The sequence below is a fragment of the Barbus barbus genome (assembly GCF_936440315.1).
Source record: "Barbus barbus genome assembly, chromosome: 41".
NCBI classification, from domain to species: domain Eukaryota; kingdom Metazoa; phylum Chordata; class Actinopteri; order Cypriniformes; family Cyprinidae; genus Barbus; species Barbus barbus.
The window spans coordinates 3,557,036-3,576,324 of NC_136719.1; the positions used below are offsets into that span (position 1 = coordinate 3,557,036).

General features: G+C 37.6%; 1 protein-coding gene across 6 annotated transcripts in view; it reads right to left on the bottom strand.

Annotated features, from left to right (window-relative positions):
* The window catches only part of LOC306860982 (utrophin-like), a gene marked incomplete at its 3' end in the record, with an annotated part of 232,987 nt that extends 214,251 nt beyond the window's left edge, over nt 1-18,736 (bottom strand). For 5 of the 6 annotated variants that reach the window (XM_079403021.1, XM_079403019.1, XM_079403020.1 and 2 more), the window contains exons 1-2: nt 18,525-18,736; nt 15,587-15,749 (exon numbers count right to left, since the gene is read on the bottom strand). In XM_079403021.1, coding sequence (XP_079259147.1) covers nt 15,587-15,668 — 82 coding nt within the window. In that variant the 5' untranslated portion in view covers nt 15,669-15,749; nt 18,525-18,736. Of the gene's footprint in view, nt 1-1,814; nt 1,924-15,586; nt 15,750-18,524 lie in introns of those variants that run through there. The other variant, XM_079403018.1, reaches the window with a different exon arrangement.
* Nucleotides 18,737-19,289: the final 553 nt, after the last annotated feature.

The window sequence follows — 19,289 nt, forward strand, 5'->3', positions numbered from 1 at the left end:
CTTACTGGCTAGAATGGCTCTAACGCTATGGTTCTGAAAACACAGAATCATACAGTATATACAACAACCTCATAGCAACTACATACTAAATAACTGACTTGAACACTAGCACGCTCAATAACTCAATAACACACACAAACACACCTGTACCTAGATTAAAACACAGCCTACCTCTGAGTTTCACACTCTGTGTAGCCATGGAGTCATAAACCAACAGATGATGGAGAAAAGCAAAGAGAGAACCAAAAAACTGATCCTGTCCAACTTCACATTCCTGTCTCCTCTACGCTCAGTTATAGTAAAGAGTGACAGAGAAACAGAGCGAGAGAGCGAATGGGAGGGAGGGAGGTGGGCACTGGGCATGTATGTTGTGCTCCACTGGTAGAAGACACACACGACTCTGTGGAACGGCATCCCAGCATGCATAAGAGCGAGAGCATGACCGACTCTGTGGGTCACCCTGACAACCATATGGCAGGTCACCGTGACGACCAAAGAGAATGTGATGGAATGGAATGTTGGAACTATAAAATTTATTTGAAGAATAAAGTTTGAAAGTTTAACTATTTTTGATAAAAGTATTTTACTAATACATTAAATAATAGAATAGTATTATAAATGAACATTTTATATATAAAAATATTATTACAAAGTTTATCTGCTGGATTTTACTGCCTGCTAAAAATACAAAATATTTAAAATAAATATAAAGAAAATTAGGTAATTATATTATGACCTAAAAATACACATATACACACACCTTATTGTAAAGTGTTACCAATATTTAGTTTTTTTTTTTTGTACTGATGTTCAGTTGTTCTTTTTAATGGTCAACTTATTTCCGGGTCATCATCATAAAAGCTCTGTAAACTCGGTCACAGATGAGAAGATATACCTTTCATTTCATCAAGCTGAATGATCACTAAAAACTGACAATCATCACTTTTTCAGGCCATTTCAAGTTTTATTTTGACAAAGCAGTAGCATCTAAGTGGGTGAGTTGTTTACTTACTTTAATTAGTCAATAACACCATTTTCTTCATTCAGGCCGAGAGCTCGCACGAAAACAAAAGGCGGGATTTAATCGCACAAACAAATCACATCCAATCATTTCCAATTATAGCACGATAGAGGCATTGCCTCCTCTCACGTGACTTTCCCCCATTCATTCTCAATTACCCCCCACTAAACCCATGGCACGCTAAGGGGTCTCTGTAGAAAGTCAATGGGCCGAGGGGAGGCAAGCCTCCACTGTAACGTTACCTGTGGGTGTTGCTGTTGGACAGTGTTACTTCATAAAAACTAACTTTTATACTGTTAATGTCATACTTCGTAAGAGGCCTATTTGTGTTGTTTTATTTTTGTAATATCAATTATTTCCTCATCCAATTTTTTGAGGAGACACTGCCCATATATACACATACATACATATATGCATATTTCTTAATTTTTTATATTTTGTGTGTGCATGTGCATACACAAAATAAAAAAGAAATATTAATATTACAGACTTCACCTCTTGGATATTATACATGTGATTTACATATGTACACTCCCTCTGATAAACATGAAGCAGTAACTCAGTACACTCAGTGTGCATCAATGATACACACATTATACACACAATAATACTCACAAACATCCAACAACTCAAAATATCACACTTCTACAATCACAACACAGCCTGATCGGAGTCTAGAGGATCTAAATGTTCATGTACAAGCTTCAGAATAACCTTCAGCCGAAACGTAACAAAACATCTGAAAAGTGCACAAGTGTTTTGTGAATCAGGAAGTAAAAGAGTGCGCTCTTACCTAACTCAGGAAAGGAAAACTTCTTCCTCTGTTTTCTAAAAAAGCTGCGCTTTCTCCACAACAACCACTTACTCATTTTCATAACGTTTGCTCCATAGAGGAGGAGAATGAGAGGATGGGGAGATATACAGGGGAAAACAACATACAGGAACTTCAGATGATGTCCGAGAAGAGTGATGCTGCTGCATGCAATGCATGCTGGGAGTAAACAGAAGCTGTGGTGGGTTTCTCTCAAACAATCAAACGCACTTCACATCCTGTCAGTCACGCACCAAACATCTGAGAGAAACATGCAAGTACTAAAACACAAAAACCTGATGAAATCATTCAAAAATAAGATCAACAACTGTTTTTTTGTTTGTTTAAACACATTACAAAAAAAAACTTACTCTTAAACACACACTTGTTCCTAGAGATGGAATAATGAAGAGACTACAGCTGTGCCTCAAAACCTAGCATGTCGCCCATCTAGACAACACTTTTGGGCAACGTGCCAGAACTGGTCACAAAACCTAGTGCTCTGCCAACAAAGACATTTTAGGAAGTAGCCTACATATAATCACCTACAGACAGGACTTCTGTACAACACGAAGGCAAACATGTCTCTCTACGCAGATTCTGTAGCTATAGACTCAAAATAAGCATCTCAGCAAGTGTCACAGAAAGTGTCAGCAGACAGGTTTTGGGTGGAACTCTCCAAAAAAAATTAAGAAACGGCCACCTGATACATCACAACCACAAAAAAAACAGCATAAAAATTAGCATAAATGGCACTTTTGGCCATCACAGACAACTACCACTCTGCCTTCCAACATTTTAGCATGCTGTCTACCTTATTCGGCAACACAAGGGCAAACAAGTATATTTAGACAATATTTTGAAGCTATAATACACTCAAAATGCATCTCAAATTCTAGCAAGCTAGCATTTTATAAAGATGTCTATCAACCCTGCTGAAACAATAGAAACAATCACAGAAATGATAATGGTTTCCACTACAAATACCAGTATAAACATTACAAACCATCAACTATTAATCATTAAAACCATTAAAAAATGGTGTTCTGTAGTGCGTTTTGGAACATATTCCATAAGGATTGATTGGTTTTAACTAGCCACCAATAGAAGGTGGCCAATAGAGACCAACAGGGACCATTACAGTTTCCATTAAACCAGTACAATCCCCATTATAACCAGTAAAACATTACAAATTTGAAAGTTTCTATTGTTTTACTCAGCAGGAAAGAAACGGACATTTTAACAAGTTGTCTAGCAAGAAAGCATCAAAGGCACAAAACTCGCAAGTGAGTAACCTCACAAAAACCTAGCAAGCTAGCATTTCGGCAAACATCATTTGCTGAATCAAAACTAGCAAGCAAGCTAGTAACTTCAAGTATACCCAAAATATTCTCATGGTTAAGTCATTATTGCTAATTTTCTATTACATGTTCAGCAGCACGGTTGAAACTTCAATGATTTTTGTTGTTGTTATGTTTATATTAGGCTATTGGTTTTAAAAAGTAACTTGATGGCTAATCAGTCATCTGCCATATTTTCCAGTTGAAGCTATTGGCATCAGCAAAATCCAGTATTGTTCGCCCTTATAAATAAACCTAGCGAGTTGCTAATCTAAACAGCATTTTTGTGCACCCTATGTACGAAATGTCTCACAAACCACAAAACCTAGTGACCTGACCACAGACAGCACTGGTGAGCATCACAGGTAGGAAATGAGTTCAAAACATACAAAGATCGCCACCTAAACATGATTTTAAGTTTCCCAGGTGTAGGCTAAACACAGCTCATGTTATCCACTGATTTCTTGAATCCCAGAGCACCATCTGTTGTGTGCTCCTCTCGGACACGAGTGACTCATTAGGGTTTGGGCTGGGCAGAGTAAATATCCCAGACACGACGAGGGGTCTGAAAACACATGGCCTATGGATTCATTTGTTGACTCTGTTCTCCTCTGAGGTGTTTCGAAGGTCAGGACGCATTACGAAAAACTGAAACATACGCGCACACACACAGAAAACAGGAACCGAAAGAACTGCAGAAGGTTGATTTCTCTTTCGTTTTCACTTTCCACTTGTGAATGAAGGACTCTGGAATGGGTTCTCTCTCACGTGTCTTGTGTCCAGTAAATTGTGGGCTGGTGTGTGTGTGTTTATATTTTAAGAAACAAGAATTGACAACACAATGTCAACTTAAGAGTTTAACTACTCGTATGTGCGCACATTTTCAAATATATATAATAAATACACTTTATATTTGTATTAAATACTATGAATTATAATACTTACATTTACATTAGTATAAATTATATTAATTAGAATGTGCACTTTATTGCACATATTGATCATTTCACTTCATAAGACCTCAATATATCATCGAGAGCCTCGGGTATTAATTTTGCGTTGCCTGTATGCTTTTTTGACTCTCAAAGTGCCGGTAGCCATTGGCTAGCATTTCATGAATCACCAAGAATCATCTTTACTGTTCTACTGAAGAAAAAAGTCACCAACATCTCGAATGGCCTGAGGGTGAGTAAATTAACAGCAAATTTTCATTTTTGAGTGAACTATCCCTTTTAAAACAGTTGATACAATCACAATTTAGACTTTAACAGTGAACTATCATATCAAAGGCCTGTCACATTTTGGAGGGATAAAGAGGGCGTAGTCTGTGTGATCAGGGTAAAGTGACACCCCATGTTCCCAGCATGCACTGCTCCACACCCTGTTCCATGCATCTGAAATTCACTACATCCCTCTTTCTATAGCAGCCATTCAGTCCAAAAACCACATAAAACTAAAACAATTACAGAAACTAAATACATTGATGTTTTATGTCAGCATGGAGCCAAAAACTGCAGGAAATTAGCTAAAGCTAAACTACCAGAAAACATTCTTTTTTTGGTGTACCCAACTCAGGTCCATATAAGGGATAGTTCACCCAAAAATGAATATTCTGTCATTGTTTCCTTCCAAACCCATCATTAATGTGTGTAAAGTTCTTTCATCATTGAAAGTTCATGCAACCAAGACTTTGATCCTATAAAAAGTTCATAAAGAAATTGTAAAAGAAATTGATATCAATGGAGTGGTATATTCTGTCTTCTGAAGAGACACGATCACTTAAAATGGATTTAATTTAAGCTTTTATTCATTTATAAACACTGAGTAACACAGAATATAGTAAGAAGCTCAACTGCTTTACACACAAGAGCAAACCTCACTGTAGACACAAATGACGAGAGCATATCATCTTCATCTGTGTTCTAAAGGTCTCATGAGTTTGGAAAAATATGAGAGCGAGTAAATAAGTGTTACCTCTAAACTACATAATTCACTCTATGGCTAGAAACAGTGAAGAGCATTTCAAAAACACACACAGATCAGAGAAAGCTGGTTTGTTTTTCTTCTTAGCCCAGTTAAACACCAGCCTGGCCAGGCTGAGAGACCTGTCTGATGTCTGTCCTCTCTTTTGACACAGCTCTCATGTTGTATGAGGAACTATGAGCATTGACACTTACATTGTCACTATAGCAACCAATGTATTTACACCGGATATTGACGACACTCTCTGAACAAACAGATCAGATTTCATCACTTACAAAACAGTGCAGACGGTCAGTCCTGAAGATCACAGAGAAAAATAATTAACAGAAGCAAAGCAAACTTCACACATGAATGATGTGGACGTGCTGACAGACAGGAGGGGTTCACTCTCACACACACACACACACACTCCTCTGTGTTTACATATTATCCGAAACAGACTTTCAATCAAATTTGAACTGTTCTCTACCAAGGTCACTGGCCTTCAGAACAAATTAAGTATGCATGAGCGTGTGTGTGTGTGCGTGTGCGTGTGTGTGTGTGTGTGTGTGTGTGCCTACTTAACCATATTTTGGGGACTAATTTGCTCACAAGTGAGCCAAATCTGACAAAACCTCCTTTTAGGCACATGTTCATCTATAAAAACAGTCTAAAAATAAAGTAATTGACGGTGTGTGTGTGTTTTGTTTCCAGCAACAGGTTAGGATAAATTATTTACTGTGGTTTTCCAGTGCCTATTCCATCAATGCACATAACTGTCATTGTCTCTAGATGTTCAGCTCACACACACTCCTCAACCATTTTCCAGCGCGTGCACACACACACACACACACACACACACACACGTACAGTTCTCTCCATAATGAAGGCTCTGAATATAGACTTTCCCTTTCTCCGCTCACCACACCCTCCTCAGACATTCTCACACACACACACACACACACACACACATCAGCCAGCACGAGGGAATCCAGGAACTGTCTTCACTTCTCTCCATTTCTTCTGGCCTTTCTTTCATGCCTCTTTATTGGTTGAACTCCATTTAGCGGTGTTGTTTACCAAGTCAATCATCACTTACTGCTTACTAAATTAATTTGTTTTCTGCTCCAGAGATCCACTTTTCAAAATAACACATCAAAATAACTAAATTTCAACTAGTATTTCCAATGTCAACTAGTCTCTCACATCCCTACTTTTGTTGACAGTGATGTAAATTTTAACCATTTGTTGGAAAATAAGAACGATTCAGATAATAAAGTATCTGGAGTTATTTGACCGTTTGATTCATATTTTAAAGGGTTAGAGTTCACTCCAAATTTAAAATTTAGTCATTAATTACTCACCCTCATGTCATTCCAAACCTGTAAGACCTTTATTCATCTTGGGAGCACAAATGAAGATATTTTTGGATGAAATCCGAGAGCTTTCTGACCAGACAGCAACGCAACTGAAATGCTCCCAGACCCAGAAACGTAGTAAAGAGATCATTAAAATAATCCATGTGACATCAGTGGTTCAACTGTAATTTTACAAAACTACGAGAATACTATTGGTGCTGAAAGAAAACAAAAATAATGGCTTTATTCAACAATTCTTCTCCTCCAAACCACTTCTTCCACCATTAATGAGAGTACCACGACACATGCGCATGCTTTCCTCTGAACAGTCGATAAGATGTGATTTGAAGGAGAAGAATTGTTGAATAAAGTTGTTATTTGTGTTTTCTTTGCACACAAATTACAGTTGAACCACTGATGTCACATGGATTGTTTTAATGATCTCTTTACTACGTTTCTGGGAACGTTTCAGTTGTGTTGCTGTCTATGGAGGTTCAGAGAGCTCTCGGATTTCATCAAAAATATCTTCATTTGTGTTCTGAAGATGAATAAAAGTCTTACAGGTTTGGAACGACATGAGGGCGAGTAATTTTTGGGTGAACTATCCCTATGCATATTCACACAATGAACTGATTTTCTTTCTTACTTTAGGACTAGTCGTAGCGCACATCCCTAGCATAAACACACTAAATTCCCACACTTGTGTGCATTTTTTTAATATTCATTTCAAATGAAGTGACCGCTAACTGCTTTCCTCTCACAGTCAGATGAATGATACAATTCATTCTGAGAGTGCCGATATTTTCAAGTTTAGTGTTGGGTCTCTCAACTGGACACACACACACACACAGAGGCCAGTCAAGATGGAGTTTAATGAGGCCCAAAACAATACACAAGCTATTTGGTGCTTCCTGCTTCTATTACTACAGTTTCTCATTCAGCAATATCCTGAATACATCCTGGTCACACACACAAGCCGGACAATGACAGCAGCAGAACACGGAGAGAGAGAGATGTGTGCGTAATGAGATCGCCTTGGGTGAGTTTCCTTTATTTGCTTACACTGTTTTCCACGGTTCAGGGTTTCAGGTGACACACAAACACATGGTGTCCATTTCACAAGAACAATCTCAGGTAATAAGGTCACTGAACTCTCGGCAGGGTGTCAAAAGCGCAGTCTCAGAACAGAGCTACACTTCACTGGGTCAGTCTCGCCCTTTACCCAGCATGCTCTGCAAAAACCTTGAGTCAGAGGACACGCTGAGATATAAAGTCACATTGCGAACTCTGAACTTACTTATTGAGATATGAAGTCACAATGAGACGAAAAAAAATGCCCCTTTTTTTTTTTTACTGTGAGTCATAAAGTCCTGCTGTAATACACTGCCAAAACACACTCTCCCTCACTAGTCAACCAATGGGCACTAATTTCACTTCCTTACTTTCACTTTTTACTGAGTACTACAAAGAGTTGTCAGCTGACAGAACACACCATTAATACGAAAGCACACACAGGTCAGAGACGTCATGCTTATAGAGCTCCCATAGTTCATTCAAAGACCGCCTGATGCACACAAAACTACACAGTGTGCATAATTATCAGGCATGTTGATATTCTGATCACATTTTACCAATTCCAAACCGCATCGATTTTAATAACTACTATTTATTTTGTATTTAATCATTTATTATAAGTGATATATAATACTCCATGAAGGCTGGAAGTGAAAAAGTGAGTTTTGGGAGAACAAATAAGTTAACAAATAAGCTCCATTCCACCAATAACAAAAATAATAACGATGAAGTCTTGATTATCTTTCTTTGAGAAGTCAAAAATGAAACAAAAAGGAATGATATAATTTGAATTACCTTCAAAGCGATTTTATTAGCTGATGAACAAAATCAGACAGCCAATCAGAAATCAAAACCGACTCTAAAGAGCAGATAAGCAGCAGATTCTAGTAACTGCAGTAAGTGTTTACGTGAACTTGACTTATTCATCTGTACCTCACATTAAACTATGTAACGGCTTCAGAACTCTTGGAATATAGTGCATGAAAACTTTATGGTGTTTTATGTGTTTGTGGCTTTTGTGGGGCTTAACAATAACACAATAGCAGCTATGCAGAATATCGGATTTGTATCGGTCTCGTCAGACCGATACCCCGATCCAGCAGAAAATGCCAGTATCAAAGCGATATCGATCCTGAATATCGGATCAGCGCACCCCTAGTCACTGCAACAGAAATGATAGCTCTGATACTGCTATTCCTAGTTTACACAACTAAAACCAAACTTCCCTAAAAACAACTTTAACAGTATTCCCTTGCAGTCCTGTAGGCACTGGTATTTTCTTCAAGAAACCCTTTAACAAAAACAAAACAGACAGTAGTTGAGAGAGTAATGCGTCACTCAGACCCTTTTTTCTCCAAACAAGTGGGCAGATTTTAAGCAAAATCAGCTGCAAACTGGACCAGACCATCAGTCAGACGTCTGGCTCTGCTGCGAGAGAAGGCAGTGTATCTGACAGACAGATCTGGCCATGAGCACAGCTTATATAACACTTGGCTGCTGTGAAGAGACCCGTCTCACCTCACTTTACAATACACTGTGTGAGAGAGAACAAGAATGTGAGTGTTTTTGGATGAAAGAGAGAGACCGAGACGAGGAAGAGAAGACGTGTTAAACAGGAGAACTTCAGCTTGCTTGTGTGTGTGTGTGTTGGTTCTATCACGGCCCTGTGTGAGCGTGCAGAGCTGCCAACCTGTGCAGACAAATTAGAGCACAGAGAATGTGCCTACAGCAGAACTACATTACCCAGCATGCTTCAGCAAGTGTGTGTGTGGGGGGGGGGGGTTAGTAAGATTTTTTTTTTTTTTTTTTATTAATACTTTTATTCAGCAAGGAGGCATTAAATTGATCAAAAGTAACAAAAAAAACATTTATAATGTAACAAAAGATTTTTGACTGGCATAAAATCTCAGCAAAAAGTCTGATCCATATTCCAGCTTATTCTCAACAAGAACTGGCCACTAAAGTGACTAACCATAGTTTGGCTCGTTTTTATGAGATATTTAGTGTGTTATGAGGTATTTACTGGAAACAGATTAAAACAATATTAATAAACCACAATATTGTAGTTGAATAAAACTTTAATAACTTTTAATACAGGTTAACAGAATAAAAACAGCATATATAATCATTGCAATAACTGATCAATGAGCAGAACTGTATATTGCAATTCAATTGTGCTGCTATTCTGACACATTTGACAAAACTCTGACAGCACAGCAGTAACCTAACAAATATAGTCAAAACCAGAGATTAGTAGTATTAGTTCATTGTGCCAGTCTGGTATCTTGTCATTATGATTTGGTTTCCAGGTGGACTGGTAAAACCTGTGCACCCTGACACAGGAAGTTGCATAAATCAATCAGATGAAAGTTTTCCAGATTGAGAAAGCACTTCAAATGTGTGTGTGTGTGTGTGTGTGTGTGTGTGTGTAATATGCAGACAGTCAGTGCACGGTCGGTTATTGACTTATCTTATCAGTCGGTTAGATCTTATCATAACAGTGGCTTTTATCCAGGAAAACCCTGAATCCAGAACACGCATTAAATACCATCATACACACACAAGCTGTTATTAGCTAAAGTATACATACGTATATAAAGTATGACAAATGTTGCAGTGAATGAAGCAGTACTCTAACACTATCACGAGAAACAAAAGCTTGTCACTGGGACAGTTCTCTCAAAGAGACACATACAACGTTCATATTAGTACCTTAAGGGTAAATATTACAATTTTGAGGTACAAATATGCACCGTTTAGGGCTGGATAAGGTACAAAGTTGTCCACTTTAAGGGCTCTGCCCCAGTCACAAGCTGCAATAACTGCACTTTTTTGGGGGCAGTCGTTGTTACTCCAGGACAATGACCTCTGTTTCATAACACATGCAGGAAAAGCTTCATAAATGAAGTCGATGGTTTCTTTGTTCCTCAGATTTCAGCTTGATTAATGCTGATTTAGAAGACAAAACTTTAATGTTTTGATTGGCTCTTCCATGAGCTGTGTGTGAATTCAGGATGTTGCTTTATGAGGACTTCCTCCTCTCTTATGCTAGTAAAATTATGACAGGAGTGTGTGTGTGTGTGTGTGAGTGAGAGAGTGAGAGAATATAAAGAAATTGCTCTGAGCTGCTGCACACATCAGCCATGACCGAAACTTGAGAACCGATCCCTCCTCAGGAAATACACAGAGGCAGGAAACCATCATCAGTCAGTTTATGCCATGTCTGAAGTTATTAGTTGACCATTTTGATTTTTTGATGACCAATGCTGACACATCTTAGAGAGACGAGTGGTCAATGATATAAAGCTGATACAATTATCACATTATTCAAATAATAATGTGATACAGGACAGTAAAAACACACGCATAACAATTACTGAAATCAAATATTTGATATTATTTAGTAAATTACAAATAAATAATTTGAAAACAAATTAAATTTAAAGTTGATAAAATACTATAAAATAAATAAAAATTATTCAAAAACGTGTTTATAATCATGTAAATACAGAAGATCAGATTATTATTAAAGCATCTGCTGTTCTATTAATAATTACAGAGACCGTAAACTAATAAAGATGGAGAGAAGCTGTCAAAACTCCATCATCAAACCAAAATAATTATCAATGCGGATCATTTAAAAGTGCCAAATATATATATATGGGTCGTCCAAAGAAATGCAAATGCTAATACCTTTTTCATTCTTTGTCAGCATTCAGCAAATATGCATTTACATAATTGAAAGTATTTGAACATCTAATAAACTTTTAATACCAAGAACCTTGCTTGATCTGAAGTTCGCATTGTAGCAAAAAAATGTGTGCCCCTGGCTCAGAATAATAATATGATTATATAAAAAAATAAGTTATATTTGAGTGAATGTGTTAAATTATAAAAATTCTTGTGTGTTAAGATCTTTAAATTAAATGTTGTGATATCAAATACGTATTGACCACCAGCCACCAGATATTGGCATCAAAATCAAACCATATTGATCATATCTAGAAGATATGATCACATTCACAAACATCAGATCACATCCAACATCTTCACACCCATTAGCAGGTGCTGGGTGCCAATGCTGCTCATTTGCATAAAGTTAAATATGCGCCCTGAACACACCTTCATCACACTGTTAATGATTACCGTCACTCGCGTCTCTGGAAATAACCAGCTCTAAATGCAAATGATTGACAATCAAACCAGCTGCCTTGCTGCTGTAAATCAGTGCATGTGTGAGCGTCCTTTAGGATGTGCCGTCATACAGACACAAAACCTGTCACATCACTGACTGACCGGCCAGAGAGGCCAATGACTCCCGCTGCACATCAGTCATCTCTCCATACGATATCATTTCCTTTAGACACACACGATCAGTATGTGCAAAGTGAGCATTGGTGACAATCCCACAGCTCACTGAACTATAGTTAATCATTATTCCTCTACAGGACCTGGGGGGGGTTACTAAAAGTTACTCTCCACAACAAAAATCACATGATTCTGTTAATATTCCAAATCAAAACAAGGCCTGTGGTTACAGACCTGCTTTAGCTGGTGACTGAAAACACGTGACCGTGTCTCTCTCTGCAACGTTTTCCCTGGCAGCTCCAACCCAAGAAAACATAACTTTTGCCCGTTTCTAGGAGACCGGAATCCTTACAGAAAAAAGGCATTGTGGTCTGGAAAGACAAGCGCAGTAAATCCACAGCCTCAGTGGAATTCCAGCATTCCCAGAGAGAGAGAGAGAGAGAGAGAGAGAGAGAGAGAGAGAGAGAGAGAGAGAGAGAGAGAGAGAGAGAGAGAGAGAGAGAGAGAGAGAGACCTGACAGCAGAGCACAGCTAAAGCACTAACACCTACAGAGCACCTCACAGAAGTCCTGTGCTCTTCTCTTCATTCCTGTGTTTAACTCGGCTGTATGTGGAAGCCCGTTTCCAGCACTGAATAAACAATTTAAAAAGTAATTGCGACTTTTTACCTCGCAATTCTGACTTTCTCAACTGAGAGTTCCTATCTTGCAATTAGTGTTGTCACGGTACCAAAATTTCAGTATTTGGTACAAATCCACGCTTCTCGGTACCAAAGCAAAACACAAAAACATGCTAATAAAAAAAAAACACAATTTTTATTAATAAAGTCAAACAAAAATAAAATGTGCAAAAATCAATGCCATTCTTTATACTTACTTAAAATTGTGTTTCAAGTTTTTCCGCAAGTGTTAAAGTATGAAAAACAGTAAAAAAGTTTCACCCAAATTTAATTTCTTTTAATTATTGAAATTTAAACATTTTATTTTTTTGGTAAATAAAGGGGATTTACTATTAAAATGAAGATATGGAAGACATAGTGTGATTATTTCTTTAAAAATAAAGATTTATTAATTTTTTCAACAGTAGTAATAGTATCACATGCATTCTACTAAATAATAGTAATATATTTCTGGCACAATGTCTTTAAGATAAACTTTTATTTTGACGGCTTGCCGTGAATAACGTTACCTTTAAATTTCTGTGATAAAGCTATATGATATGACGCTGGTTTTACTCAAATGCAACAGTAAAATGCTTGTGAAGTGACTCTCAGAGCAGTTCTGGTGTTGTTTATGTATTTATGTCGTCATTGAGACGGCAGACGATGAAATCACCGCGAGCATCATGCGCGCTTCAGTGCGTGTAGCAAAAAAAAAAAAAAAACGCCATTCGTTCATTCACACAGACAGTGACTCGCAGAACGTGCAGGATTCATATTTGAATCTAATTTTGCGGCTTAATATTTACAGATAACAGTCCATGTCGCGATTTGATTTAAGTGTAATGACCTACTTTTGATTAATTCATCCAAACTTTGACAAATTCCGTGACATTCCGCGTTAAACTGTAAATTCCGTTTTTAAAACTCCATTCCGAGATTCCGTCCGAGTTTTCTGCGTCGTGGAAATCATGGGGCCATACACATCAAGAGCCGGGTACTCGGTACCACCGGTACTTAAAAAACCTGGTACTGTGAATATTTTTAATTTTTTTAGTACCGACTTGGTACCGAAGTACCGGGTCTTTTGACAACACTACTCGCAATTCTCACTTTCTCACAATTATGAGTTTATCGTGCAATTCTTACTTTTTTCTTGTAATTCTGACTTCTTTTCGCAGAATTGAGATATAAACTCAAGTAATATAAATAAACTTAAGTAAATAAACTTGCAAGTCATAAAGTCCAGTTCTGAGTTTCTTAGAATTACTCGCAATTATGACTTTGTAATTCACAATTGCAAGTTTCTATCATCCAATACGGAGGAAAAAAAAAGTCAGAATTTTGAAAGTCAGACTTGTGAGATAGTCGCAATTACCTTTATTTTTAAACAGCTTCTTTAAGATCACACTCTGCATAACCAGATCCTGCACAGCTACACGAGCATTTACATTGACATGAGTGAATGCTGAAATATAAAACGCTGTGGTATATAGTATAACTCCATCTACTCACAGTTCATATCACTGATAATCTCCACTGGCAAACACTAGTTTAGCGTGTGGAAGTCAAGTAAATGAGGTCAGAGTTTAGTTTTGTCCCAGTCTACCGGTTTGCATCACTAAGCTCAACTGAGGCCCATGACATACTTAAAGACCCCATGAAATCAACATTAGCCTATTTTTTTTTAGCTTTGTGGTCAACTACAATCGGAAAATGTAATATTGAGCAGCATAGGACGTTTTGGCATTTAAAACCCATCTGAAAATCATCCTTTCATGAAATGTTCTGCTTGAAGGGTTAAAGACACAAGCTGATATTTTGTTATGTAACGCAGTGACATTCAGAAGTGTCTAAATACTTTTTGGCTCAGTGTACGCAGCTGCATTGAACATTTTACTGTGCCATCTTGTCTCATAAATGTTCATTCTAGCAATATTCCAGTATTCAAAATGTTTTTGGGAGCATTCGGGAATTACAAGATGTCATTTTATATTATACCCTTGCAACTTTTTATGAGACTAAATACTGCCCTTAATGAATGAAAAGCTTCTCATATTTTATTAAATACATATGAACCTAGCTGTCTGCAAAAATAGGACAATGTACACTACTGTTAAAATGTTTAGGGTCAATAAGATTTATTATTTAAAAAATAATAATATTTTTTATTCAGCAAGTGTGCATTAAATTGTTCAAAAATGACATTTATAATGTTACAAAAGATTTTTGTTTCACATAAATGCTGTTCTTTTGATCTTTTTATTCAAAGACTCAATGCATCAGGGTTTCCACAAAATTATGAAGCAGCACAGCTGTTTTCAACATTGATAATAATCAGAAATGTTTCTTGAGCAGCAAATCAGCATATTATTATGATTTCTGAAGGATCATGTGACGCTGAAGACTAGAGAAGTGCATAAAATTCAGCTTTACATAAAAATTGATTTTAAAATACAATCAAATATAACGGAGATATTTTATACCAACCAGTATTACTGTTTTTGCTGTATTGTAAATAAATGCGTCCTTGGTGAGCATAAGAAACTTCTGTCACAAACATTATAACATCTTATTGACCCCAAGCTTGGCCATTCCTCCAACAACAGACAGGAGCAGGAAACAGACCACTTGGAGAAATATGAAGTCCCACCACCTTTTTAATTAAAACAACCAATTGGCTTAATGGTAAAGGCCCTAGAACACAAATTAGCTGAAGCAACTGATTTTAGCCAAAGACAGTTCATCTATGATACCAGTTCTGTCAGAATCATACTGAAATAAGAGTCAGGACTCAGGGTGTACTATTACTCAATGCACCAAGACACTCATGTAGCTGACAAAGATTCAAATCCAGCATGCAACACTCCCTGATCCCTGACCGAGTGATCCTCTGTCCTCTCTCGTCAATCCATCAAAAAGTGTCAAAAAAATGCCAAACTTCTTAAAAGTTAAATATCAGAATCTAAAATGACACACTACTTCAAAACCACCTTGAAACATCAAGAAAGCAGCTCAACACTTGTGATGCAACGCATGTCATCTCTAGCTTACCTGATCTCCATTTGATGATGTCAGTGAATTCGCTGTTGTCTCCGGCCTCAGAGGCCTCTGACACTGTGCCCACGGTAGCCATCTTCCTTCTCAGGAGTCACAGTACTGACACGCTGAAGCAGAAATCCGGCTCTCTTTTACATATACAGCCCACTGCAAATCCCTGCAATTGAGCACAACATACAATCATCTCTGAAATGCAATACTCATGTTTAATTCAGAAGGTAGCATCCAGCCACCGGTCTGTTCTAAATGTGGTTTCCAGTCTAATTTGTTGTAAAAAAAATTAAAAATATTGACTTTAATTTCAGGAAATGGCCGTTCCATGAATGCAGAATATCCATTTACTGCATGTTGCTCTCTGAAACATTTACACAGACCACAAGAGAGGGGAGCAAGCATGTGATCTTACATTTTAGAACAACTGCAAAGCTTTGTGGGAGAGCTGGAAAGTGCAGTGCAGGGAGAGGCCATGCCGTTTCTTCTCAAATGAAATGAAACTGTTTCAACATGGGCGTATAATCTCCTCTAGGTCATTCAGAAAGCAGGAAGAGGTGTGAAGATAATCTGAGAATCTGTGCAGCAATCCAGCAAGCTGCCGGGCTGCTCATGGCAAACTGCAGGGATGTTATGGCTCTGAGTGAATGTGGAGTGAACCGGAGCTGTGAGAAGGGAGGGAGGGGACTGTTGTTCAATTTTACTGCATTACAAAATCAGTCCCAAGATAAATAAAACAAGCAATGACAAGATCTTGTCAGTGGAAAAACAGTTCTCTTTGAGTTCTCAGTTTCATTCTTTACTTCAAAAACATTCCATTCCGAACTGAAGTGCAATATTAATACTGACTCTACTTCTGATTACGTTTCTGATATCATTAAAATTCTGATTAGAATATTCTGATTCTGAAGCCAACCTAAACTCTAATTTGAATCATCATTAATACACCGATTCAAATTCTGATTCTCGCCAATTCTAATTTCATTTCTGATGTACTTTAAAGTATTACTTTTTGCCTCTAATTTTAATTCTAACTCCGATGCCAACTTAAATTCTGAAAAGATAAATGAATTTATAATTATCATTCTTCTTCCTGATTTCAAATGTGTTTTTTTTATACTGATTCCAATTCTGATTCTAATTCAGTTTAAATTCTGATTATAACCATTTCTGATTCTCACCAGTTCTATTTATCATTCTAATTTAGAATTTAAATGACGTAGAATCAGATTAGAATTTTCGGATTAGAACTAGGGTAATTCTGATTCACACCAATTCTATTTCTCATTCTAGCGTTGATTCGGATTTGAATAGCCACTCTTTTACTGATCAAAATCCTGATCTCATCATTTCTAATTCTAATTCTTACTAATTCCATTACTAATCCATCACTAATTTGATTATAATTCCAAGTTTTGATTTGATTCTGTTTTTTAACATGACATAACAGTCAAGTGGGTGAAGTCTAATTTATGTGAACTTGCAACTTCCAACATGACGGGAATACAGCATAACTTTAACTCCAAAACTTTTCAGATAAACAATGCAATTCAAACCTATTTGTGATGCTGCAAATAACAGATGCTTCCTTGCAGAGGGTGCTACACATGGAACAAATGAATCAAAGTACATTTCATAGTTCATCATTATTTCAAAAGTTACAGTGTTAAGTGATTATCTCTGAATGCAATAATCCATCTGATGGACCAGAACATGTTTGAATAAAGTATGGGTCCTGAGAGGCTGCCAAGAGTTTGTGATGTCAAGATTGACCTGGATCAGGGAAATCTAAGGTGAGATCAACAGGGCAGCTAAAAAGATCGGCCTTACACAGGCAGATGCACAATCAGGAGTAAGATGTTATCACCACGTTTAGCAGCCATACTAAACAACACCATCAGAACGAGGGTGGGACCAACTACCGCACGAGAAAAACCAGGTCCTTTGTGTGTGTGTGTGTGTGTGTGTGGTCAAGTTGTAACAGGAGCTGTCACCCAGCCAAACAGGTGACCATGCATTCATTCTGTAGCTCCCCCCCACATCCCTGCCCTCAAATACACTCACTGATAAGGTCCACCAACACCAGACATCTCAAAGCAGCACTTCAGCAGCTGATGGCCAGGACGGCTGGGTGATGATGTCATTGATTAGTAATGAGGTAATGAGCAGGAATGTTGAGAGTTGCTGGAGAGCATAGAAACGCAGCCCCCTCTGATAGTAATTTACAGCATGTCTTGTCCATTAAAGGCTTCAGCTTTATGTGTTGGCATGCATGCAGCAAAAGTGAATGACGTAAGCGTCTAACTTTAGATTCCTGCAAAGAAAACTTTGTGCTTCCATTTTCTCAGCGTCCATCTCACAAAAAATACATGTGCATGCATTCTTGCATTAAGTTTTTTATTTGTTCATGCATGCTTATAAAAACCAGATTAAACAGTCAACAGAAAGAATGCATTGTGTGTTCTGGATAAAAAAGAAAAAAATGCCAGAGTTGAAACACATGGCCATCTTACCTGCCAAATTCGTGAAAGTGTCTGCAGACCCTAACAACAACTCAAACTAACCACAAACAACCTTAACACTGACCCAAACCCTACTTAAACCCAGCCAAGCCTAACTAAGCCTTACTTTAACTAACCTAACCAGCGCTAGATGTGACCCTTATCTTTTACTAACTCTTGCAATCCAAGATCAGTTCAGGTTTGTTTGAGTTTCTTATAATAATGCATCAAAACTAACTTCTAGTAGCCCAATTATGAGTCAGAGAAACCAAATAGCCGTTTCCCAGAAGCATAGCCTTCATTCATCTGTTTGCTTATTTAGTTTAACTTGTTTAGTTACTTTAGTCAGTCGGGTTCAGGCGCTCATAATTCAACAAACACAGCAAAGTTTTGCAGACATGTGTAAGCGTGACTTTAAAAGCAGCAGCAGCAGCTCTCACCTGCGCGTGATCAATCTCTCAATGCAGTACCGTGTCTTTATATGATTGAGTAAATAATGAATCATCGGCTCTTCTTATGGCATATTCAGCGCTCCACAAGCAGCAGCTGCCGGCTCGTCTAATGCTCCAGATCTCTGCTCAGTCCAGGAAACATCAAAGTTATCCAACGCGATTGTTTTTGCGCTCCCGGAGTGTTTCCTTCGCTCATGAATAACAAAAGAAGAGTTACAACGCTTCCCAGCTCCGCCCATCGCCGCGGGAATGATGGACGCGTGACCCCACGACGCGCGCGCTGGTTTGAATGACGAGCGCGTCCTCTTCTGGAATATACTTTTATAAACTTCACTCTTTTTTGAGTACTTTTACTCTGCTTTAAATATACTTTTCAAGAGTCTGTACTTTATCAGAGTGTTTTTCTTTTTGCAAACTTTTACTTCACAACATTCCAAAGCTTAATATTACATTTACATTTAGTCATTTAGTCATTTAGACGCTTTTATCCAAATTAGGACACTGGAAGCAATCAGAATCAACAAAAGAGTAATGATATGCTATTACAACTCTCAGTTAATATTCACTTTTAGATTAATTGAATTTAGCCTACTATTTTTTTTTTTTTTTTTTAAGTGGTTGCAATCAATTTATTTTTGCTACATTTAAATAAACTAATTTACCCCTGGTTTCACAGACAAGGTTTAAGCCTAGTCCTAGACTAAAATGTAAATCTGAGCTGTTTCAACTGAAAGAAACTTGCACTGACTGATC